This window comes from Alexandromys fortis, unplaced genomic scaffold, assembly GCF_014885135.2.
Source record: "Alexandromys fortis isolate MF-2015 unplaced genomic scaffold, M_Fortis_MF-2015_v1.1 scaffold_133, whole genome shotgun sequence".
NCBI classification, from domain to species: Eukaryota; Metazoa; Chordata; class Mammalia; order Rodentia; family Cricetidae; genus Alexandromys; species Alexandromys fortis.
In genome coordinates, this window is record NW_026068030.1 from 3,074,971 (window position 1) to 3,101,608 (window position 26,638).

The 26,638-nt window shown below is 36.1% G+C and overlaps 1 protein-coding gene across 1 annotated transcript in view; it reads left to right on the top strand.

Annotated features, from left to right (window-relative positions):
• The window catches only part of Cntnap2 (contactin associated protein 2), a 1,600,222-nt gene that overhangs the window by 75,262 nt on the left and 1,498,322 nt on the right, over positions 1–26,638 (top strand). Inside the window, exon 2 of the mRNA XM_050164469.1 lies at positions 25,208–25,332. Within this exon, the coding sequence (XP_050020426.1) occupies positions 25,208–25,332 (125 nt within the window). The remainder of the gene's footprint in view (positions 1–25,207; positions 25,333–26,638) is intronic.

Sequence of the window (26,638 nt, forward strand, 5' to 3'; positions counted from 1 at the left end):
TCATTTGCCCCCATAATTCTCAAATTCTGACTTTACATAATGATGTTAAAATACGTGCAATATTCTCTCCTAAGAGAATGTAATGTTTCTAAAATTAGAATGAAGTGAACTCAAACCAATCCCCCCAATAACTTATTTTCTCAGAAAGCTATTGTCTTTTACCCCTTTCCATACCAAACATATTTTTGTGTTCTGAAAGAATATAGGGTGTCTATTTAATGCAACTAAATGGACCAAGAAACAAAACTAGACATTTAACCATGAAATCTAAATTTGAAACAGTCCTTTGCAAACATGCAGAAATGATTTTAAAATGCCATAAAAATCGAAACAAATTGTACTTGATGTGGCCTTCACTGAGAGCAATGTCAACAATGTAGAATCATAAGGGAGGCTTCTATCTTTGTCCATTCTTATTACCATTAAATGACACAAATGTAAATTTCTACAATACCATTTATAGCAAAAAATTAACTCAATAAAACTTAGAACACATGTATTTCAGTAAGTGTGGTGTTGATTTTAAATTTTGACTTTCCACTTTCTTTTCCATTTACATAAGTTTCACAAATATGTATGTGTGTACGTGTACAATAAGGTTACAATGGTGCTAAGTGATATCATTTTAATAGTTTTACACTATAAGAAAAATTGGCATAACAGTAGCCTCCACTTCATAGCTGAGTCATAATAGTATGCAATGACTTTAATGACAGTTAGGAATTAGGACCAGAGTTTCAGTCATAGAGATTCACATTCCTAACTGAGGTTGAAATGATACACTTAACATGCATAAACACAGTGTTGTCTTGTGACTAGTACATGGTGAAGTACATGACTTTATTTTTAACATAAAATAAAGTGTGTGTTCACCATTCACTTTAGCTTTCTTTCAGAAACTATGCCAATCACTTTTCATAATCAGCCATTTTTGTTTATCTAGCAGTTAAAAGGAAATGAATTTTAAGAAGTGTAGTAGACAACTGAAACAATGAAACTTGGGAATATTGGGATAAATATAAAGACACCTGCAGTATACTTAGCAGTTAGGTTTAGAGAATTAAAAGTAGTCACAGACCACAGGATGAAATACTAGACAACAATGTTCATTCCATGACAGTTGAAAAACTGTAAGACATAAAGCTCACATACTTGAGTTTCGTTTCTTGTTCCAGGACAAATAAAAAAGCACACACAGCTCTAATCTAGACTTGGCATGATGGAACCAATTCAAATTAAAAAAAATTAATATATATATATATATTATATAGAATCTAGACTTGGTGCAAATATACAAATGGAAGAAAAAAATTATATACATATATATATATGCATAGCTGATTGAATGTACCTAGAGAAAGGAAATATATATATTCCTATAAGAATGAGGGATAACTGTCCATGGAGAAAAGAATTAGAACAATATGATCAGAATCCTTGATGCAAATATGAAGATAAGAGATGTCATGTATGTATAATCTACATGCATGATTTAACTGATGTACATGGGAAACAGTTTAATATCACAGAAGACTATGAACATCGGCATGAAGCTAAGTTAAATAGAAAGTAGCTAGAAACAAGACCTCCTTTTGCAATAAGAACACCTGGTCTATGAGGGTACTTTAATTAACAACATGACATATAAATGTATGATAAGTAAGTATGTAAAAACCCTATAAGTTGGTCATAGCCTATATAAAACCTGTGGTGATTTATTAAGCTAGTTGTGTTGACCTCTTTTTCAAACCTCACAAAAGCCTACATTCACTGAACAACTATTACAGATTATAGTGACAATGATGCCATCAATAATTGGGAATTCAATTCTTCAGCTTCTCTGTTAGGACTGCATTAATAAATAAACTTAAGTTGGCTTTGAGAGTGATGAGTGAGTCAGTTGGTGGAGTTTGGGGAAGTTGGCTTTTATTTCATGGTTTATTGCCTGCTTCTTCTGCAGCCCTTTGTTCCTTTGATCTGATTTTCAATAGCCCAAATGAATATTACTTAGTATTATTTAATAGTACTCCTATATTTAGTAGTAACAGCCAGGTATACTGGGACAAGGTGTCGGGTACAATTTCCCATTACCTATCCTTGGTCATTTAGAACAATTGTTACTTACTTTGCCTGTAACTACTGACTTCTACTGTGTTCACCTTCCATCTTTGGAGTCATGGGGAAATGGATGAGGTCATTAATCAGATTATAAAGTTCACATAGACAACTTATGGACAATGACAAGGTTACAAGGATAATTTGGGTTGTTCAGTGCTTGACCAAATTGTAATAACAGCCACTGAAACGTCTTAAGTAGAAGGTGAAGCTGCTAAGTCAAGCCTTTAGAAAGATTAGTGTGGGGTCACACTTGGGACAGCCTGAAGAGAAAGGAATTAGCATTCGGCAGGGAAATCAGAAGGCTGTGTGTGGCATAAGTGTGCACTGATTTCAGTGCCAATGAAGAAGAGCAGTTAAGTGGTACTGAGAGAGGAAAACCCAGTGATTACCAAATGTAAGGATGAAGGAAAAGTTGTCAGCGATGACGGATACATGTAGCTTAAGTGGCTGGTGCAGTAACGAACACACTCAGGGAAAGAACTTGCGTTTGGTTAAAATGATGAATTTCTGCTATGCACAGTGATTTCCACACCTAGTGGGGGATATAAGGACAAGTGCAAATATTTTTAGAAAATGTGTCGTATTTTTGTAGTTTGATGGTCTAAAATTCATGAAGAATAATAACCTGTACTGCTGGTTATCCTTTCTCTTTTAAAACATATAAAAGACATTAGAAAAACAAAAACAAAAAACAAAAACAAAAGACATTAGTAGAAATGAGTCACTTTTCAAAGTATTTGGATGAAAACAGTAAAACTTTTGCTCTTTCAGACATCAGCCATGCATTTCAAACAGCTACTGTATGTTGCTTCTCTCTCTCTCTCTCTCTCTCTCTCTCTCTCTCTCTCTCTCTCTCCCTCCCTCCCTCCCTCCCTCCCTCCCTCCCTCCCTCCTTCCCTCTCTTTGTAAGCTGAAATCCAGAATGAAGCCACTGTGTTAGTCAATATACCATCCACTCTGCCAGAGCAGAATTGATTAGCAAGGAACAAAGCTGGTGAATTTGAATTAAATTTCTCCCTTTCTTATTATTATGGGGAATGCATTTCAGAGTCCAAAGAAAATACAAATAGGTATGCTATGACATGAGACTTGACAAGTGTCACAGTTATCCCCATTAGAATTAAGTCATCAGTGAACCTAAAGACACAACTAGCAGATGCCTTTTTTTTTTCTGAAAGTAACCTTAGGGCCTCCTTCACTGGGGGTATTTGTAATGCCTGGAATATTTCCTTAAGTGTATCTTTTTATACTCTGATTATTAGACCAAATTATGCTTATACACTTTTTATATTTGCTTAAAACATTACTCCATTTTGAAGTTCTAGATTCACTACTTTTTCTACTCCTTTGTCTGAATTGATTATTTAAGTATGTGTCTTTAGTATCTGGATGGAACTCATAAGCACATATAACCTAACTCTACAGTACCGTGTAGTTAAAATTGACCTCTGAATATATAACCTTCAGTTAGTAACATGAATGAACGAATCCAACGCAGAAGCCCTACATAATTTAAACACCAAGCCACGAAAAACAAACAAATAAATAAACAACAGTAGCCACAAAAGCCTAGACCTAGACAAAGCCGAAATAAATTCATTTTCAAATTCTTGATTTCAGCATTAATTGCTGAGAGTAATACAACATATTTTGTTGTTGTTGTTGTCTTTGTTTTTGTCTGATTTTATATATATATGAGAAAGTGTGGAAACATTTTACTCAGGGAGCCAATAAATTTTTTCCACCCAAATCACTTAATTTTGAATGTAAAATAAACTAAAAAAAGCTTGTTTAAACATCGTGTGATTAAACTTAGAAATGGACTAATAGGTTTTTTAAAAATAAAATTTGTTTCACAAATGCTTTCAAGAATTTCTATTCTCATGTTAATTTTGTATTATTATTAAAATAGTTGACCCAATTCAGACTCACATGCAAATATTTACCAAGTAGCTATTAAATACTTACCACTGCACTGGAAAATTTATGAGGGCAAAATTTCAATAATATAAGTGTGCTTCCACTGTTACTGGAGAATAGAGGTGTTAGGTCAAGATGCTGAAGAGACAAGAGCCTCTCCCCACTTGTATAATGTCGAAACCTCCAGGCTGGGCCTCCTTTTCATCTCATACAAGTTCAATAGGATGCCAAACCTTTCCAGTTTAATGGCAGTACATGCACATCTTCAACAACACAACTGTGTTACCGGGATCCATGGAGTAAATCAAGAGAAAGAGACCTTTCTACGGATGTGGTTTGTACAGAGAAAATTCTCACTAGGAACTCATAATGCAATACTTTGCCAATAGGTTTTTTTTTAGGTTTTAAGGACTGATATAATAAGATCAAATGTGGCCTTTGTGAAGAGAATATAAACATCTTAAACCTAAGGAAGTTATTATACTATAAATCTTTTTAAATATATAATAAAATAAATTTGTAATTTTAAAATTTTTCTATAGAAAATTTATAACTAGAGTAAGAAAATAAGTATTTAAAAACGGAAATATTTAGAGATTCATTACAAACAACTAATCAGCTAATAAATTATATATCTAATAACAACATTAAAAGATTTTTGAAAAGATTGAATAATGTTCACCTTATTTATAAACATCCAGAACTAGATGCCCAAAGATCATCTTTATCCATACCTGGCATTATATTATGAAAATTGCATTCAATAGATCCTCAAATAGCATTGCATGTGTAGTATTGTTACATTTAGTAGAAGAGGAAACCAAGACAATGGAGAGAGTTTAGTGAACTCCCCAAGATCACAAAGCCAAAAGTGATGAGTCAATATTGAATCAAATGCTGCACCATATAAACTTCACTTTTTTAAAAATTGTTTCCTTTTATTAAAAATAGATATTTTCCTAAGATATATGTTCTGACATTGTTTTCCACTGTCTCTACATGTCACAGTTCCTTCTCACTTCCCCTCTCATGTAGATCTGCCCCCTTTCTTTCTCTCATTAGAAAACAAACAAGGTTCTAAGGGATGATAATAAAACAAAAGAAGGTATAATAGGACAAAGAAAAAACTAACACATTAGAATAGGATAAAAGAAACAGAAAGGAACCCAAGAGAAGGTCCAAGAAACAGAGACTAACTCATTAGCACACTCATGAACTCATAAGACACTAAATTGAAAGCCATGATATATACAGAAAGAATCAGTTGGTTAAAAAGCAAGAAGAATAGTCTCATTTTGCATACAAATTCAAATTCAGTCTTACAGGATAAGAATTAACTAAAATATTAACCTGGAAAAGAAAGTAGAAAAATGTGTATTGAACTGGCATTTTGGAGCCCATTCTTTTCAGAGGGATATTATGGCCAGTAGCTTAAGCATATTTTTAGCTAGTTCTTATATCCTAAACTAACCCGTCTCCATTAATCTGTGCATCACCACGAGGTCGTAGTTTACCAGCAAAGTTGGGGCATCTGCCTCCTGCAGCAGCTCCATGGCTTCTTTTTGACTCTACCTACTCTCTCCTCCTCTATCTGTTTGGCATTCCTGCCTTGCTCTATTTTGCTGAGCCACTGGCTGAAACAGCTTTATTCACTAACCAATAAAAGCAATACATACACAGAAGGACTTCCCACACAAGGATACCTTGCTCAGCTTAAATATGGGGGTATGACCTTGGTTCTGCCTCAAAAAGATGTGTCAAACTCTGTAGACTCCCCATGGGAACCCTTATATTTTTATGTCCACTTGGAGAAGGTTGGTCATTACACTACTAACTAAATTGCAAAGGATGCCTGAATCTAGGAGGAGATAATTAATCAAGCAGAGGCAGCTTCAAACATTATGTAATCTCTTTATTAATCACTGGCAGTAAGTCATCATAGGTCTTTCTTCCACCTTTAGGGCAGAGTATCATCTCATTAGGATAATGGGTTTGGTGAAAGGATGGTCTCTCCTTCTTCATTTGTTAACACTAATCATCGAGTGTGTCACTTTTATCTTTCTAGATCTTGTTAATATATTACTACACAAGGCTAATCATTCATACATATACACTTTAACATATACACAGAACAAAAGATGTTTGTCTTAATGACAACTTGCATATAATTAAGAAAGATTTAAATTAATACTGAGAATATAATCTTATAAATACAAAAAAACATTTTGTTTACCTTTGTTATCCAGTTGACATATTAATTAAGGCATGATTTATATGCTTGAAATTCAATTAAGGAGATTTGATGTATTTCATCTCCCAAACTTTTTGAAGGGAAATTAAGACAAGTTACATATATTTGATTTGAACATTTAATTATCCACAATACAATTCATGATTAAAACTTTGTTAATATCATTATTATGTTATGCCAGTAGACAATAGTTATTGAAACAGTAATAAAATAATGCAAGTGTATAATATGACTTACTTTTCAGTTTTTAATGAACTCTTACCACCAAACAGATTAATGAGCAGTAATTCTGGACTTCTGCCTAGTATTTTTACCTTTATGAAGTTATATGTTCTTATAGTTAATGTTAGTTTTAATAATGTATCCTTGTTATCTCTACTTAATATTACATCATGAATTCTTGTAGTCAGACTTTTTCATCAGGACATTTGCCCCCCCAGTTGTTGAAATAAGAGCGGCGGGTCTGCGTCCCCAACACCCCGGCCGCTTGGCTAGCTTATGCCCGAAATAACAACACACAAACTGTATTCATTTAACTGCTTGACCCATTTCTATCTAGCCTCTTCTAGGCTAACTCTCGCACCTGGACTAGCCCATTTCTAGTAATGTGTGTAAGCACCCCAAGGTGAGCTTAATGGGAAGATTCTAGCCTAAGTCCATCGTGGGTTGGAGCTGCCTGGGAGAGCAGAGCATGGCGTCTCTGCTCCAGAGAGCAGAGCTGTCCGGTCTGCTTTCTGGAGCAGAGCAGAGTCTGACCTCACTTCCTCTTCCGCCCAGAATTCTATTCTGTTTACGCCTCCCATCTGTGTTCTAAGCTATGAGGCCAAGCAGTTGGTTTATTATAATTAACCAATGACCTTCCTCCATCACCCAGTAATGACACAGCAATTTATTAATTACAAAAACTCAACTGATAGCTTAGGCTTGTTTCTAAGTAGCTCCTGTAACTTAAACTAACCCATTTCTATTAATCAATGTGTTGCCCTGTGGCTCATTCACCTCATCTATGTAACAGCCCATTCTGCTTGCCCTGTGTCTCATTCATGGCCTTTCCTGTCTTTGCCCTTTTTCCCAGCATCTTCTGTACCTTTAAATCCCACCTAGCTATTGACTGTTCAGCATTTTATTAAGCAACACAGGGACACTTCTTCATAGTGTACAAAATGATTATTTGCAAAATTTACCCCTTTTGTTTAAATAAAAAAGGGAAGGTTTTAACTCTAGCATAGTAAAATTATCTACAATAAGAATGATTATCAAGTTAAGAATTACATTTACAATGTCCATTCCTTTTGTTTTTGGCATATTTGAGGAAAATGTTACATTTTTTTTGTTCTGTCTTGATGAGTCCAAAGCTCTGTGTCTAAATTACCTTCTATCAAAACTATGAGAAACTGCAACTCTAACTACCTGGTCTTCAACTCCTTCAAAGAACCCTGAAAGCTCTATTACCTGAGTAAACAGGAAGTGTTCAGGCTGTATGTCTCTTCAGTGACAATCTGGTACTGAAGACTTGGAAGATTCCTGTAGAGCTTCTAGTCTTGAGTCAACTTTAGAATCCTGAAGAAGTTAGTTTTAATGTTGTCAAAAGAATGCCACAGCAATGGAATAGATGGACTTGCAATGAATGTAAATGTATGTGTCCCCAAATCAAAGTTCCTGTCCTGTGCATCTGTTTACACTGCTGCCTTCAGAAGATGCCACCCACAGGTTTGGTGGGTCTTTCCAACTTTAAAAAGCATGATCAAGAAAATCACTTTCAAGGTTTCCCCTAACCTTGTATTTTAGATAATTCCAGATAAAGTTTAATTGATAACCAACATTATCCATCAAAGTAAATACTAAGTACTTTTACTATTCATGCAGTAATAATGAACATAAAGTTAGTTAAATTGCAGTTAAATCAGAGGTGTACAGTTGTGCAAAGGTGACTCAGTCTCATGCATAATTGATAGAAAATCATTATTCTTAACAACTAATATTTTCTATGAAAATCCAGATATGTTCAAGCTTCAAATTTTACCAACCAAATTCAACAATATTCAGCATATTTATAACAAGTAAAATAAAGAATAAGATAAATTGTACAAAACAACAAAAATATGTCAAATGAGGCTATTAAATATGTGACAGATATGTCTCTGCTATTAGATGCTATTTAAAACTCTAAGAAAAGTGGGGGTGGGGGGAGCTGTCAGAAAGGAAACCGTAAGGAAGGCCTGAAACAAAAAGTAAAAGTAAAAGTTAGCACTGGAGAGAAGGCTCTAGGGTTAAGAGCACCCACTATCCTTCTACAGGACCAGGGTTTGGTTGCCAGCAATACGGTCAGCAACCCACCACCTCTCTAAACTCAGTTCCAGGGGATCCTATGCATTTGGCCTGTGTGGGCCCCTGCGTGAACATACACACACACAGCCACATACACATAATTAAATAAAATCAATACTTTTAAAAGGTGATGCTAAACATAGAAAAAATTATCATACTTAGTAACCATCTCCATCATTGTGCTAGGGACAGATTTCAAACAGGCACTGTTAATATTACCACCTTCAATTTGAATTCAGCTGTTTGCACATCCTTTTGTGTCACTGACAAAAAAACACTGTAGCTATACCTTTTCATACTGGTCATTCACCCCCATGTCTCCCAGGCTAGATGTCTTGATACATTCTTAGTCAGAAACAGTTCCCTTGTTTCGTAGGTGGTAATGCTTGGTTACTCGGTGCTTGCATTCAAACTTTGTTCACATTTTTCCGAACACATTTTCAGAACTAAAGGGACCTGGTACTTAAAAGTTCTTAGCATCATCCATTGACACCAAGATTCATTTAGTGGCCTAGGAAATGTCAGACCTCTTGACCAATGCACCCCAGTTATATTAGTATTGTTTACATCCTCATCAAATTCAGATTTTCTTCTACTGCTTGCTCTTTGGACAGCACACATTACAACGTTTATTTATTTATTTATTTATTTATTTATTTATTTATTTATCTGTTTGTTTGTTTTGTATTTGCCTTTGTTTCAAGTCATGCCTGCTTTGCTTCTCCTGATCTGGGGCACCTATCCTTTGACTTCCTAAATTCAGCTGTTCCTCTTACAATGACTTCTTTAAGGTTTCTTTAACCCCATACTTTCTCTAATCACCTTTACTAGCCAGGTGAAAGAAGTGACCTTCACTTTAACTCCTGTCTGTGAGTGATTCTCAGCCTTCCTGCCAGAATTTGCAATGCATCTTGTCAATCCTTTAATAAAAAAGAAATCAAATACCAGTGGATATTCTGTTAAGCATGGTGGGCAAGTTGCCAGTGCCTGTTAGGAATACTTGTTGAGCATTTGGTCGTGCCAAGGTCATAATATGCCACAATATTTAAACTGACCTCAATATTTTCTTGAGATTGATATCCAATTCCCTTTTCTGTTGGCTGCAGGCAGGTGACACAGTTAGAGATTTAATTGCATTGTTTATCTGTTACAATCTTTAAATGCCCCTTCCTGCTGAACTTGGCATCATTCTGGGGAAGGCACCATCACTCTCAGATGTAAACGCACTGGTGATCCCATCGTGCTCCACTGGCTGGTTCCATACCTGTGGGCACTCAGAAGTGGCTCTCCACCTTCTAGTATCAACTGTATGCAATTTAGGCAGTGGCAGTGACATGGGGAACTTTATCTCTTGAACATTATTACAATGATATAAATGCCTTATAGAGTATAAAATTTCACATTAAATTTCTTTGTAAATGATATAAACAATGCTTCGATGCTCTTATTTTTCATCAGCATTTGCTATTAATGGTTTTTTATTTTAGTCTAAGTATTAACTGGTTTTCTTGTTTTTTATTTTGTTTGTTTGTTTTTACGCCTATTAGTTTTCTGTGTGGTCCAGTTTTGGTTATCTGAAGTATTGGCAGGTGGTTCTTCAGCAGGACCATGACACAGGGTAAAATTCCTCAAAATTTAAAATAATCTTAAAATGCATTCCAAGATCCATGTGAGTTAAACACAGTCTTCTTTTACATTTTTTCTTAACTTTTGTTTAGGCATGAACATGTTATTCATAGTTGTGTTGAACACAAACAAGCTAGTGGTTTCTAGATACTATGTCTTTTACAGCCATGGTGCAAACTTTCTTCCTCACAAAGTTTGGTGCCCCTTAGCTTAATGTTCCCTTTTGTTTTCTCCACTATCACCACTGTGAAAGATTATAGGAAAATTCTCTATTCTCTGAATCCAGCAGCCCCTTCAAGTACTACTCCTCTCAAAGTTATCTTAATACTGTTATCAATTTTGTAATAAAAAGCAGGGGAACCCTGTGATAGACAGGTGTGTTAATAAACCTGTAATACATAATTAACAGCAATGTAAGATGTAGCATTTTTCTCCAATGAAAATGATGTTCTTAACATTGTTGCACTCATCTCTCACTGGGGTGTCTGGTACCCATAGAACTGGTTCAGTGTCAGGTGACAGCCAGTTAATGGCATACACGGTGTCACAGCTTTTATCCAATGAGATAGTAAATGAAATAATGCTGATTGTTACTCTCCCTTTCATGGGCACTAGCTGGCCACAGTAGTAGCCCTGACCTTGGCCATGACCTCTCTGTGTGGGACTTCTATTGCTCTACTATAGAGTCAAACAGTAGCTCCACAGGTCTTTCAAAAGTCTTGGACTAAAAAGCTATGGCACAGGTGTAGGCAGGGGTTATATATTTTCTTCCCCTGCAGTTTTGGATGAAAAAAAAAAAAACAAGAAAAAATTCCTCACTGATGTGCTTCTAAGGAGTGTCGTTTTCATGAAAGCACATGACACACTCTCAAAACTGCATCTTTTCATCCTCCTTAGAATGCACTTCAATCATCTCAAAGTAAAGAAGCATTCCTAATAAAAGAAAATGCTGAGGCTCACTTTAAAATTGTTTCCAGAAGAATATCAGCCTCCGGTTTCTCAAAGACCACCTTAGCTTCCATTCTATTCAGGTTACATAACCCGTGAATGAGAGAGCTTAACCTTGTGTTTGGGAATGTATTGGGGTGGTGTTCTATCACACTGGAACTGGCTCTGAGGTTTTTGTGGGGTGGTATTTTGATGAAGACGTAACTAGAACTTGGAAACCCATGAGTTCTGGTACTAAGGAACAGGAATAGACAGGAATGTTTAATCATCTAACATATACAGATTTAAATATGGGTGTGTGGTGGGATACATTTATCCCATAAAAGCTAGAAGATGAATTGGACACAGTGGAAAATGGTTACAGGCAATATAATAAGAAATTAAATTCTGAGCAGGAATAGACTCAAAAGTTTATGTGTGAATATATGTGCTCTTTTAAATCCAGGAAAAATATTTTCCACATCACCAATTGTGCCACTAAAAATAAATAGTTATTGGTGTACAGTGGCATTTGAAGATATTAGAATAGTCAAATAAGAAGAAACATTCCTCCCCAGTGAATAAATGATGCTTAGGCTTTATTTTGCTAATGCCTTGTCACCTTTTGTATAATGTTTCAAATAACAGGGAGCAGTAAGTAGAACTTAGGAAAATGTATCAATGTGCATATTCTTAGGCTCTGAGCAGAAGAAATAAAGAGTGTTCACTGATGAACTAATAGTAAACAAATAATTCGAATCTTTTTAGGTTAGCTTGCAACAGAGTCAGAAAGTGTATTAGAAGAATGTGACTGTGAGCTGATTGTGTCTCTAAACTTATTTATTGAAGCCTTCAAGGACTACGGTGTTATTTACAGAGACTGGTGCTATTTATATAGCTGCTCCAGAAGTAGCAATAGAGCAAACTCCTATGTTCTGGGGTCTTAGTGTTGCTATTCCCTGCTTCAATGATACACACTTATTTCTTCTAAAGATACATTTGGACAATGGACAATAGAACATACTCAGCACATAGAAAATTAATCTATGTATGATCAGAAAGTAGGCAGCATGTCAACAGACTTCCCAGGCTTTACTGATTGATATGTATTTTTGTCAGCTTCAATATCAGCAGAGTTCTAAAATGAAGGTGGATACTGTATTAAAATAAAAACAAACACATTTTAAAGGAATTATTTTTATTTATCCTATCACCATACAAAAAACAATGAGAGGAAAATATTTTAAATTACTGACAAATTGTTTTTATAGAGTTATAATGTATCATATTTGGAGATGAATCTGTAATAAAATGTTGATATCAAATATTTAATTACATTTATTTTATACATTAGTAAAAGTAGCTAATATTGATATATGGCTTCATACTTTAAAAGGCATTTTCAACATTCCATTAGCTTACCGGATGATTGATGACATTTTATTCAATTAAAACATTAATGTCATAACCATAGATACTTGTAGCACATTCTTGAAAAAGTTATATCATCATTAAAGCACTTAATATTATATGATATCTCAAAATTGTTTTGATTTGCATTTCCCTGATCGCTAAGGAGGTTGAGCATGACCTTAATTATTATATGATAACTATCTTTTCATTTTCTAAAGTCTTAAATCCAAGCGATCTCCATCATACTATTTTTATTTGAGTATTGTGCATTGTAAGTACCCCATAAGTACATGAAGTATAGTATCAATAATAAATAACAATATAAACACTATATACAAAGTTATATTTATTAACCACACCAGTTTTACAGGCACCAAATTTCATTTGTAAACACAGGCCTCCCAATGATACTTACAGGGCTTTATTTTTCAACTTCATCTCTATTTTATCAAAGCCAAAACTAAGGTTCTTCGACACCAAACGATGGACTGAAGAATGAATAACAAAAATGAACTCACCAGGGGTACATTAGAGGTCTAAATGCTAATGTCAGGTCTTTACTCCTTTTTCTCAGTCTTTAGAACATTTGAATGTGTGGGACTAGATTGTAAAATTTTAATAACTGGGAGATTTACTTTTTTTATATAATTTAAACATTTTTGTAGCATTCAAACACTGGTAAGATGTATATCCAATGCATATGTTAGTATATTTACAAACACATACACATAATTCTTCAGAAATTCATCCTAAATAGAAGGCACAGGGCACAGGATACTGCCTCATGGCTGTTTATAATCCATCACATCACTCACCTACTCAGCTTTTTAGTGTGTGAGAGAATAAAGTAACCATAAAGCAAAATTTGTTTCAAGGATAAGCAATGAAAAGTCCCTCCATGTGAACATTTTGAGTCAGTAATTGTCCCTTTGAATATCTGTTTCTCATAAAAATGAACAATTGCAATGATATGGCCAGACAATGAGCCAGTTCTGCTATGAAGACAATGGTAAGTGGCTGACATTTTTTTTTCTTTTATGAAATTGAGATACATTCAAGTGAGTTGAGATGGCAGCATGTCCTAGGCTTTATTGACAAAGGAATGTGGTGTCATTATCTATTACTTTGATGGTTCATCAAATCACAATAAGTGAGTCTAGCCTAGAAAGTAATGCAAGTGTTTTCGTCAGCACTTTGCTGAAAGTCATGCCAGCACTAAGAAATATACTATGATTTTTTAAAAGCAAGGTTAATAGCTAGTGTGTAGCACAGGATAAAACATTTACCTAGTGTGAAAGAGACTGTGGATTTAATTCCCCCCACATAAGCTATATAAATGAATAAATAACTTTAATCAATTTACACAAGTGATGATCAGTTTTTCCATTTTTTCAAAGTAAAGGATGGGTTTAGTTTAATTTGGCACTATAATGAACACCAACCATATGCTATTATAGAATTCAGTATTGTCAGGCATGCAAAGTGCCCTGAGGACCTGGAGTCTGCTGGCTGTTCTCCAGAGACAGGGGAGCAGAGATTCAATGTTAATATGTGACTTCCTCAAGAGAATCAGGGACCAAGTACAAATCAGAATTTACCTTTTACAGATTCAGACTCTGAGGCTTAGGTAAACATGTCTGTGCTAGGAAAGCACTGAAAGTGTTTCCCAAAATCTGCAGCCCTCCCTCCAGTGTCAAAGTCATGAATAGATGTGTATCGTTTGGTTTCATTACTGTGACTCTATTTCTTATTGGGAAATGTAAAACTCACCTTTTGCTATGTCTTGGGAGCTGCATCAACTCTGACCATACAAAACCCAGTGGATTTGCTGCCTTCATTTCTTTCCTATATCTGCCTATGTTGTTTTCTCAACATGGTCTCATCCTATCTGGTAATGACTCTCTGGAAATCTCTCTATGGGACCTTAAAAATGCATATTGCCTATATGTTATAAATTTGCTTTAATATTTATTCTGCAATTTCTTTGTAAATAAATTGATAATCGTTCCCAATTGCTTTCTAGTTGTGATGAAGAATTCTCCACTTAGCTCTTCAGGCTCAGCAGGCTATTTACTTTAACCTCTTTCTCTTACCACTTCTCCATACCCACCTAGCCAATTAATCAAAGTGTCACTTTACAGCCCCTGATTAGCCTTATTGCTGTGTGTTTTCTTTCTTATGTTTTCCCTTCTTCATGTCCCCAGGAGGCATAAGACCCTTTTTTCACTGTGTGAGTATCCTGAACAATAGCCCTTCTGGAAGATACCTGTGAGGGATGGGGAAATGACTTTTCAATGCATGGGAACTGATGAAATAAGGGGTAGAGGATGGAGTTGAGTGGATGGGAGTTGAGACAGCAGGGATGGTGGAATGGGTACAGATGGGATGGGATCTTACAGGATGGAGGCTGAAGGGATGAAACCTGTGAGGGAGAAAACTGAAAGGATGAACAGTGAGAGAACAGGGACTGGGGGAATGAGAAATGAGAGGGTGAGGGCCAAGTGAGCTAGCCAGACCAAGGCTGTGGATATAGCGTCCTGCCTTAGGTTTGAATCTCCAAGCCTCCTACTTGTTAGTCTACAACTGGCTTCCTTTCTAATCCTTTCTTTCTAATCTGTCATTCTGAACTTGCCTTTGCCCTACTCCTGCATGTAGGACAAGTTTGCTTCTGTTCCATATGATTATTTATAGTCTTCACTGTCACAGACACAATGCAGTCTCCCCAGGACCAGAAATGGTGGCAAAAATAGTTCAACCCCTTTTCTTTTCTGACTTTAGTTCCATCTGAAATCATTTCTCTCTTCAAGTAGCACACTTTCTCCACAAGGTCTTTTTTGGGAGTGTGGGGGGATTCAAATATTATCTACAAGTTATATGTGAAAATAAGCAACTTTCCTTGGAATATAATGTCTTTCTAATAATCAAAATAACATGTTTCAGGGCATTTCTTCAGTAGTCAAATACGAGATGTGTTCTTCACAAGAACAGACTATAAGAAATGAAGATTGTCATAGATTTTTTTTCTAAAATAAGATGTGTGTGTATTCAAAGACAGGGGCATCTGGAAGAAGATCAGAAGTTGCTTTCTTTTCCAAATTGTCTCCATATGAAATTGTTCTGATTAAACAGAGTTCCAACTGATGAGCAGCCTTGGGAGGACAGTGTTCAGCAGCACAGTGTCACATACTGAAGTATAAATGTGTCCTTGCTAGTGTGGTCTGCAGAGACCAGTGGGCATCTTAAAGCCTCAGGTCCATCACTTTTAGTTACTATTTCCTAGTTAAGCAAACAGTCATTTTTACAAATTAGTTACAAATAAAAACGTTTAGCCTATGACTAGCAATTTTCATCAAAAATACGAAATCAGTGGAGTATGGAACCATAATCTTAATGGTTATCTTTAAACAAGTAAAATATCCTCCTATAGTCAAACATCAAAGGAAAGAGATTCAACACATGTTTTATCCTTGCTCAATAAACAGCTCCACAGTCTTCCCTGTAACCCACAGAAGAAATCACAGGAGGCTTGTTTCTGTTCCTTCTGTCACCTTACACATGTGACTAAACTCTAAATTCAGGCGGCTTCCAACATGACCAGAGCTTTTCTCCTACAATCCCAATGCTGGGGATGCTCAGGTGCATGGCTATCTAAGGGTCTCCTGTCTCTAGATAACATCTCCAATACTGACTTTTCCAACTGGCTACCAAAATTTTCTTTCTCTAAAATATAGATATAAATAGGACACAGTAGCCTCTGCCTCTAATCCTGGCAATAAGAAAACTAGAGCATAATGATAGAGATTTATAGCCCATCGTGGGCTACATAGAAAGACATCACCCTCAAATAAAATTAATATAGATCAAATATAGATATATCATTACTCAATAAAGAAGCACAAATTAGTGTCTTTTCAAGGCCTATAAAATATAACCCACATTTGTAACATGTTATTTACTAAGCTTGGAAGATTTGAATGAAACACAATAAGCATTCAATGAACATTTATGAATAGGATAAATTAGAGGCATACAAATAAGGCCAATTGGATATGTTTGCTTACTTAGCAAAGCCACATCCTCACCTTTCAGAAACTTATATCTGGGATGAACACTACCCTATCTGCTGTCCGTTATGGGTACCAGTTGCCTCTGTGCTGAGAATACATTCTCTAATGTGCAATCCTGTAGTCTGTCCTAATGGAGTTGTCCACTCATGGTAGAATCAGACTCAAGACATGAAGTGAGTAAAGAAATTAAGTACAGAATTTTACTGTCATGATTGCCACCACATACTGGAAATTTATTTTTTGCAAAATAAGGAGGGGTACTAAATTTGCAGTAGCGTTGGCACCTTGAGGAAGATTTCTGCTTGTCCGTCTACCCAGAGGGAAAGAAGGGTTGGACACTGAGGACAGGTTTGTTGTTGCTGCTGCATTGGCAGTGGTTGTTTTCTACAGTCTGATTTTGTCTCCTTTAGGATAGCACACCATCACACATTTTCATCTTCACTCCTTCTACAGCACTCAAACTTTCTGCAATGCTCTTCCCTAGCATCCTTTTAGCATATCAAAACATTACACTGTCTTCACAGTCACTATTTTAAAGCAGAACTCGGCTGACCTCTTCTGTCCCGTTGGCCATGGTCAACTGTGCACTTCTTCAATCACAGGATAACCTCTCTAAAATTACAGCCTCTGCCCCAGCGATCCACTCCTCAGGCCAATGTGTTATGGAGTACCCCTGGGAGGAATGATGACTTCAGATTTTAGACACCAGGACACCTTCCCTATCTTCCTATAAAAAAAATACATGTAACTGAAATCTAAACTGGTTAAATACCATATATGGGAAAATGAATACATGCTGGACGAAGTAGATAGCTGATCGGTCATTGAACCTAAGTCTTCACACTTTTCAACAAGATTTTCCTTTTAATCAGTTGATTTTCCTTTTGATAAACATTGGCAATAAAATGTTGTGGGTTTTGTAGATTTGCAGCCTTACATGACAATGTTCAAAGGGGAATTAGAATTATTTCTAAATAGAAAAAGAATCCTTCTTGCATTAAGCTCTCACTTCCTTTATAATACATTAAAAGTCTTTTTCTCTGCAATTAATGGAGCTCATCCAATTTTCTACTGTCACAGACTACATATTTTTTCATTCAATTAAGCCCCTCCTCACAACCCTACAAAGCTCTTCAATTTTTCTGCCCTTAGCAACCCTTTCCTACATGTCCTCCTCTCTGATGTCTTTGCTTGTGTGCACTGTTTATCCCAGGCTTGTTCCTTCTCCCAGAAGCTGAAATCAGCCCTATCCAAGAGGTCTCCCTGAGTTCCTCATTGAATGATATTAACAATTAACAACCCACTCTGAACCCTCATCTTCCTCTCCTGCTTCACTGTCCATAAGACAGTAACCATTATCTGAAGTGCTTTATATTTTAATATTTATCATAAATGAGTGTTCTCTGTTACCCACCACATTACAGTCAGCAACCATTAAGGAAATTGATAAATAAGTATGTTCCTTTACATCTAGTCTTGAGTATGTATAATTTTTCATATTGTATGACTTAGAGAATATTTTAGAACTGTAGAGAGCAGAAGAAATCAGAGACCAGTAAAGATTTAATTAGTGAAAGATCACATAAGTAGTTTTGTGATGAGCTTATTTTACAGTTAGGTTTTTAAGTTATGAGCATAGCTTTTGCAGAGCTGATCTCATAGACTAATTTTTAGGCTTATGTGACACATAATTGCAAGTTAATTAAACATTCTTCTGCAGCTTCACTCTAACCACTCTACAGTTCTCCACTTTTTACTTTAACTGCTGAGCACATCACCTGACAGCAATGACCTAAGCAAAGAACATTAGAAGATGTTTGTCCAGAGTAGTTCAGTCAGTTAAAGACAGAAGAGGAAAATGTTCATGAATACACCTGAATAGAACTTCTTATTGTAAAATAGTCTTCTTAATAAAATTATCCATACAAGCACACTTTAAGAGTACCCTAGACCATTTTCCTGTATTGCAGTTGATTTAACAATTTCTAATTATTGGTTTATTTTAGCTTCTAGATAGAGATCAAGGACGTGGCATAGTGGGTAAAGCCCTTACTGTAAGTGTGGTGACCTGAGTTCGATCTTCAGACCCCACATAAAGCTGGGCGTGTCCTACAAGTGTATAATCTCAGCACTTTACAGTGAGATGGGAGAAAATGAGTTTATTTCCTGTGGTCTGAAGGCTGCCTATCCTTTTATATACAACAGGAAACAACAAAAGATCCCATCTCCAATGAGATGAAAGATAAAGACTGTTATTATTCGGTGACATTTTCTGTCACATGGGTACCTTGTCCTTTTAAGAGACAAGTTCTGCCATCCCCAATCCCCCCTTCTCCTGCAGCAAACTAATCTCCTTCCTTCTCTCTATTCTCTCTCGCCCTTCCCCCCATTTCTCTGTTTCTCTTTCTCTCTTCACTCCATAATCCCCTTACCCATTAAATAAACTCTATACCTAAGCTCTCTTTGCATGGTGTATCTGTCTCTCACCCAAAGCAGTCTCCCAAACACCAAGGTCACGCTGCTATAAATCTTTCAAAGACCAATTTCCAAGATTTTCCTCTAACATCAACATGTACACAACTACACACACACACACACACACACACACACAGAGAGAGAGAGAGAGAGAGAGAGAGAGAGAGAGAGAGAGAGAGAGAGAAGTAAACTAGGAAAGTAATTCTGTTTCCTTCAGAGCTTAAAACAAACATTGCTACCATCAAGTAGGGATTACAGTTTCTCTCTGGTTTTAACACTCAAGTTTCATTTTCTACACTATTTTTTTTAGGATGATGAGATCAGAATTAAAATCTCAAAAACAATTCAGGATCTAAGAAATGGATGAAACAAGATCTTTATGATTTATTGCTATAAAATTTAGTTATATAAAAATAAGGAAATAGATTTAATGAAGATAAAAGCTTAGCTTACTTTAAAAAGTCTCACAAATGTACTCTTCTGGAGTATATATCACAGTTTAGCAGACAATTTGAAACGGATTCATCTGTTACACCATCTGTCAGAAACACTGTGCAGCTGCTAAATGTCCAGAAGAATTTGAACTATGTCTCCAAGTATAATTTGCCCTTGGTACATGCCGACCGGACAATTTCCTATTTGATTTACAGCTAGTTTCACAAGTGTGCCTGGGTTTTAGACTGTACTACATTTGCATTTTCTTCTGAACATAACTATATGACTATTGGAGAGTAAATTAAAATTAATATTGAACTAATCAAGACTTAGAGCAAAAATATTGAATCTTTCCTTTTATAATCTATTCTACAGAATGTTTCAAAATTTTCAATTAGTAAAGTTCAGAACAGTGATCTTCCTTGTAAGAAAAGACGAGGGAAGGTTTGTGCATAGATTAAAGAGTGGGCCCAACTCTCCAGTAATGCACAGTTTTAAGTGGGAAGAACAAAAATGACCTATCTTTTAGGAGTGAAATGGAAAAAGTGATTATGTTTCAGTATCTAAAACCACATAGTGTTTACATTGTTAATTTCAGATGGATTTATTTCCACATTGGCTCAATAAATACAGAGCTCATGCTTCCTATACAGCTTGGAGGCGCTGGCAAGAAAGGGCACAAAACTCAGTAACAGTCTTCACTCTCACAAAGAAAGCAAAAATACTAGTTTGAAAGAATAGATCATGTTAGATTTCAATAATACCATAAACAATATGAGGCAGTGTGATACCGTACTGAACAAGTGAGCAAGTTGAATTGATGACTTCAGATAAACACAGTAGAGAAGAGGTAGTTTCTGACCTGGAATCAGAAAAGAAACCAGGCATTGTAGACCAAATTGAGGAAGGAAGGGTATTATGAAAAAAAGAAAGTACAGTTAATTTCTTAGAAGAAAATAAAACACTCCTAGAGTTACTGCAGGGCTGGACCACCCAGGGCTCCCTTGAGAAGGGAGGATAGCAGGCGGTTGTCCCATAATGCCTTAATCTGATCTCCATTTGTAAAAGGTCCATTTGGCAACAGTGAAGAGAATGCATTATAAAGAGATAAATATTGAAGCAAGAAGTAAGTACCCAATAAATATGTATTGGGTGGACAAATGGGATGACACCCGTGTACTTTACTGAGCTGCATAGTTATTGAATGACTGATTATGTATGAGTCTCTTTGAGAATAACTATTTAAAAATCTTAGCACCTTTTTGAGTTGAAAGAGGTGGGTCTTATAAGGCATAGATAATAGTGAAATTGATATGATGTTATAAAGGACATTATTTAAGTCAGATGAAAATTGAGTGTGGAGAGAACATATCTGTTAGTTTCAGTGTTATTAGGAGGTCAGCATAGCTCCCAAACTCAGTACACAGTTATGAGTTTTAACTGATATATACTGAGGTGAGTCAAGAGATGGCATACCCTTGAAATGTCCTTAAATGCACAGGATTTATAACCAGATATAACTAAGATTTTGTTATAACTCTAATATTTTGTGAAATTACTTGTTTTGAGCAAGAAGGAAACAGAGAACAAGCAAGAAAACCCACTTAGGAGTTTAGTAGAGGGGATGCACACAGGCCTGGGGAATTGGTGTGCAGAGAGACAGAGAAAGATGGTGACTCCAGCTTTTCAAAAGCTGCCTAGCACATGCACACAGGGGGTTGGCATGACTACATCATATGCAGATGATGCAGATGACAGGCTCACGAATGCACACAAGGGCTTAGCTGAGTCATAGTGGACGTAATCACACATGCACGTATGTGGGTCACGCTGGGCCCTTTAACATTCAGGCTCCTCCATGCCTGGGGGTCCTGAACCAGGAAATATCAGCCTTATGTGGCTGAAATCATCACATCTTGTAGCAGTAAGATTTTCAGCTTTGACTTGGATATGGTAATAATACCTATCCCAACCAATTACAATAATAATTCATTTTTAAAAGTCCACTCAAAATATTAGTTAATATTTCTGGTCATGAAAGTACTCCATAAATAATTGATATTACTATCTTTTATCTACTAATTTAGTTTTAATGATTTCTACCATTAATACATGATCCAATTTGGCAATGATAAATTTGAAGTGGAGACAGCTGCCTCATTTAGGTTCTTAATGACTAAAATGCATATGGCACTCATTGGTTTTTACTGTACAGAATAGAAACTGAACAAAATTAAGTAACTGTGGAGTGCTCGGCCCTAAATGCAACATCTGTGTCACATCTATTCTATTTGTCGTTAAAGAAAAGGGGGCAGAAAGGTTGTAAAAGCAGAAGTTGGTGGGAGTTCTGTGAAACAGCATTTTCTGAACATTACAGAGCCATTGCATACGAGAACTCAAAGATGAAACGGTTGCTTGAACGAGACCCACATACGCTCAAGCAGTCACAATTCCATTGTGGGTATGTCCCAGTCTTATGTAGATGTTTTCTTAATTAAGGCTCATTCTTCTCTATTGACTCTAGATTGTCTCAACATAAAGCTAGCCAACACAGTGTGTGTGCCTGCGTGAGCATATGTAAACTCCATGCATGTAGTAGTCCATGGCACATAGAAGATGCCTGGAAGAGGATTTACAAGGGATTCTAATCTGTCATGTGTGTTCTCGAAAATGAAACCACGTCCTCTGCATGAGTTACAAATGCACATAACTGCTAAGCCATTCCTTGCACCAAATTTCACTCTTACATTGTTTTTATTGAAAATTAATTCTCAATCGAGTTTTATTTTAATAATTATTTGACCTGCATGTCTTCTGTACAAAGAAGTTAGTTATCCCATGAAAAATTTCATGCAAATATTAAAATTTTCTGTGTACTAAGAAATGCATTAAAATGCAGCAATAGCTTTATTGGAATTTATGCAATAGATCACTCAGTAAAATGTATCTAAAATACAGATAGGAAATTATTTTCTGACAATGAACATATAGATATGTATTGTATCTAGCACATGCATATTTCAGATGCTATTAATGCAATATGTAAATGTGCCTGTTTTATTAAAAGTGGTATGTGAACATGGGTACTTATATAGGAAGGCTAGCCATAAAAACTACTCATGGTAATGAGAATCTTTATTAAGCATTGTATGAAATTTTATAGAAGAGGAAAAGATTGATCTTATTTCCAGTGACAAAAAGTATGCCATACTAGGGATGCTGAAGCAAACATTCTTGAATCTGATATATAATCTCTAATGATGGGGGTATGGGGTGGGGAACAGGGTGAGAATAATAGATACACAAGAACAGATTGAAAAGAAGGCAATGTTGTCTTGCCCTGCAGGAGGACAAACATTTTTCTAGTACTTTTACTATATTTAATAACCATTTACTTTTCAATTCCTATGATAAAAAAATCACAGAACTGACTATAAACTGAACAAAAAACTTTTAAAAAGTGGAAAATGAATGAGACAGTGCATATCATGGCCTTACATAAGTTCCTCAAATTCATGTAGCAAGTAATAAAATCCTAAGTGCATGTTCTGTCCACTGCTCTGGTAATACTTGGGAAATGCTAACTAATACTGTCTTTGCAGTCTTGACTAGTTGTCTTACTCAGTGTTCTCTTGATGTGAAAGGACACCAAGCCCACAGTAACTCTTATAAAAGAAAGCATTTCATTGAGTATAGTCTGTTCTCAACATGGCAGAAAGCATGAGAGCACACGGGCAGACACAGTGGTGAAGAAGTAGCTGAGAGTTCTACGTCTGGACTCAAGGGCTGCAAGAAAAGAGACACTGGGACAGCTTAGGCTTTTGAAAACCACAGCCCACCTCTCCTCCAACAAGGCCACACCACCTAACCCCTATCAAGGAGTGCAACTCTTTAATGACCAAGCCTCTGCATTCCACTATATTAACCTGTGCAGCCATTCCTATCAAAACACGGCACCAATCTAAGAAAACACCTCCAGCACAATGCTAAACAAACAAACAGAAGTACCAGTTGGTCTAATTACTTCAGTATTTAAAGTAAATTATAGAAGTACTGAAGTAAGGAGCTGCAGAGATGGCTTAGTAGTTAAAGGAAAATACTGTTCTTGTATGGGAACTTAGTTCAGTTCCCAAACCCGTGTTTGGCAGCTCATAACTGCCTATAACTCAGCTCCAGATATAGGATGTCTCTTCTGACCTCCACAAACACCTCCAAGCATTTGCTCACACAAAATACTCCCTGTGACCATACACACACACAAACGCATGCACACAATTAAAAATAAATCAGTCTTTCTTAAAAGTTGTATTGAAAGAAGACATCATTTTACTTGTTGTAAAACCTACACATTTTAAAGGAAAATTCAACACTTAAATATAAGAAAATACAAGTTGTAGATTAAACTTTAACAAGATTTGGCCTATGGATATGATTATGCACAAGAAAAGTTCTTTGGGGATGAGGATTTCACAAGGACATGGGGAATGAATGAGCTAAGTGTGTTTAGTATTATATTATCACGCTAAAGTTAGCAAGGCTTGGAGGTGAGTAAACAGTGCCTAGTCAAATAAAGTGTGTCAAGAAAATAAGACAAAATATCAAGCTGTTAAATGTGCCACAGTGAAATATGTGTTCAATCAGCTGCTCAAGTTTATGGAATAAAAATAGTAGGTTATGTCATAGTTATAAACAATTTCACTCTTTTAATTCTTTTCTCTATTCCTTCATTTTTTTGCTTCCTCTCTTTCTCCTGTCTTCCCTTCCTTCTTTCTAAAAAAAGAAATGGAGAAAAACAAAGACATATATTCATGTGGATAAACTCTCTAAACTGTATAATAGATCCTGCCCAAGTCTTCTCTTAGCCAGTTTAATGCTACTAACAATTTACTAGAAAAATCATTGAAAGACTGCATTAATCTCAGTGGTTACTAAAGAAGTACTTGGGTCATGACTTCAGTTTTTTTTTTTTTTTTTTCATCTAACTCCTGAAGATGTCCATCAGAGTCAATGAAAAATCTGAATACTTCATTTGTCCCTGGAATATCCCACTGTCTTTGTAGTAATGAGTCTAGGCAAATAGACCAGTCAGAAGCACAGCAAATAGCAGAGATGTCACGAGGAACGTGAAACAAGTGCATATAAAGGTGAAAGACAAGACAACACAGAAAGAATCAGAAACAGTAAACAAAATGTAACACTGAAACCCTGGGAAAGTATTGCAGAGCCTGAAATAGCATCAAAGACAGAAAACTCCCAATGGAATGGCAATCCTACTAAGAAAAACAGGAAGCAGAATCCACACATGGCTCCTTGTGGAATTCAAGACAGCTTTGATCTTATAGAGTAAGGCTGGAGTCTGGTGGATGGGAGGTGCAGTATGAGCTATTAAGAGGCCCAACAAAAATTCTTCAGCATCTCCCTACTGTGGAAGCGTTTTCATGAAACCCCAATGCAGAGTAACAGTGTAGATGGGGCTGCTACAGCTTCACCTTCAGATTTAGAGATGTAGGGCATATGGAGAATGCTGGGAGATGCTTTCTAATGAGAATATACTTTTCCAAGTGAATGTCTTCCCTACATGTAAATGAGGTGTGCACTGTCCAGAAGTCCCTGCTTAGTTCTAGTGTCTTGTCCCTTGTTCTTAAAGGTGGTCTGGCGTGGCTGAACTTTGCCAACTTCTTCCTGTAACTATTGACAGCAAAAAGCATGCTCAGTCAGTAAAAAGCAACAACTACTTCCTGTCTGCCAGCTATTTCCTCCATTTCATCCTGAGTTAGTGCTGCATTTGTACAGCTATTCTGTCTCCTGATTGACTGAAATTGTATGAAAATAAAACTCAAGGCCCATCTGCTCCTCTAGCTTTCATCCAAGATTTCCTGGAAGGAAAGCACTCTGGAGTTGAAAAATTCGCAATGGCTGCGTGACTGTAGAACCAGAGTGCATCCTCACACAGGAACTGTAATCCTGGATTACCTCAAACCTCCCTTCACTTTTATTTATTACTCTATTAAGATGTTTGCCTTCTCTAGGGCTTTGCCGGATGCCCTACTGTTTCATAACTACTATATTGAAATACATTCCTTAGCCTAATAAGCAAGCCAAGCTTTTAGATGTTGCCACATGTCTTAATCATTATTGCAATCAGAATAAAAACAGACGGTTCATCATAACAGGCACTATGGCAATATACACAGGCCCGGAGTGTAGCTACAGCAATCAAGAGGGAATTGCATACCCACTGTGACTTCTGATGATGCTTAAGCTGCTTCATTTGTTTCTAGAATCTTCTATCCTTTCCACCTATCTGCAGTTTTCCAGTTCTTCAGACCTTATTCTTTCTGGACAATGTAAATAGTCACTAGTCTTTCCTCTTCTGAATACCTCAGTGAGTGTCCAATTAGTTGGACAGTAAAGATCTCAATGTTACAGGTTTTCTGGCCTGTACTGAAACTCTCTGTCACTGTATGAAAGCATCCATGGATACCGCATTATTAATTAAAGCTCTGTGCTAGCAACAATTCTTAGAAAAGAAAACTCAGGCTTGATGTTGGCCTGTGGGTCAGAGTTCTGTACTGGAAATTCTCAACATTTTCTGGGCTTCATAGAAATGTAGCTAAATTCCCTCATTATTGTGTTAGATATTTAAAAAGGGATGAATTGGCATATTCATGGCCACACACTTCTAAGACATCGGAGACTAAAGACCTACTCACCTCCACATTTCTAGCGATTGATTACATTCTACTCGACACAAAATTACATACTAAATATTATTTTCATACTTCATGTTTAGTACTTTTATATAGGATCGTCTACTAGTTATTCATGGAAAATGGAATAAGTAGACTTTGTTGCATGATATGTTTAAAACTGTATAAGGCAGGAATTAAGGCACCAAAAATATTTGTAATTAGTGTCATCTAGGAAAAAAATGTTTTGTCTAGTGCTGAAGTTGTATATTGTGTTTAAATTAAGAAAACTGTGAAATTGCCAGTGCTTAAATTGTGACCATTCTACAGTTACCATTTACAGAACATAGTTTGTATGCAAACTTTTATTTTTCTTACTCCAATTCCAT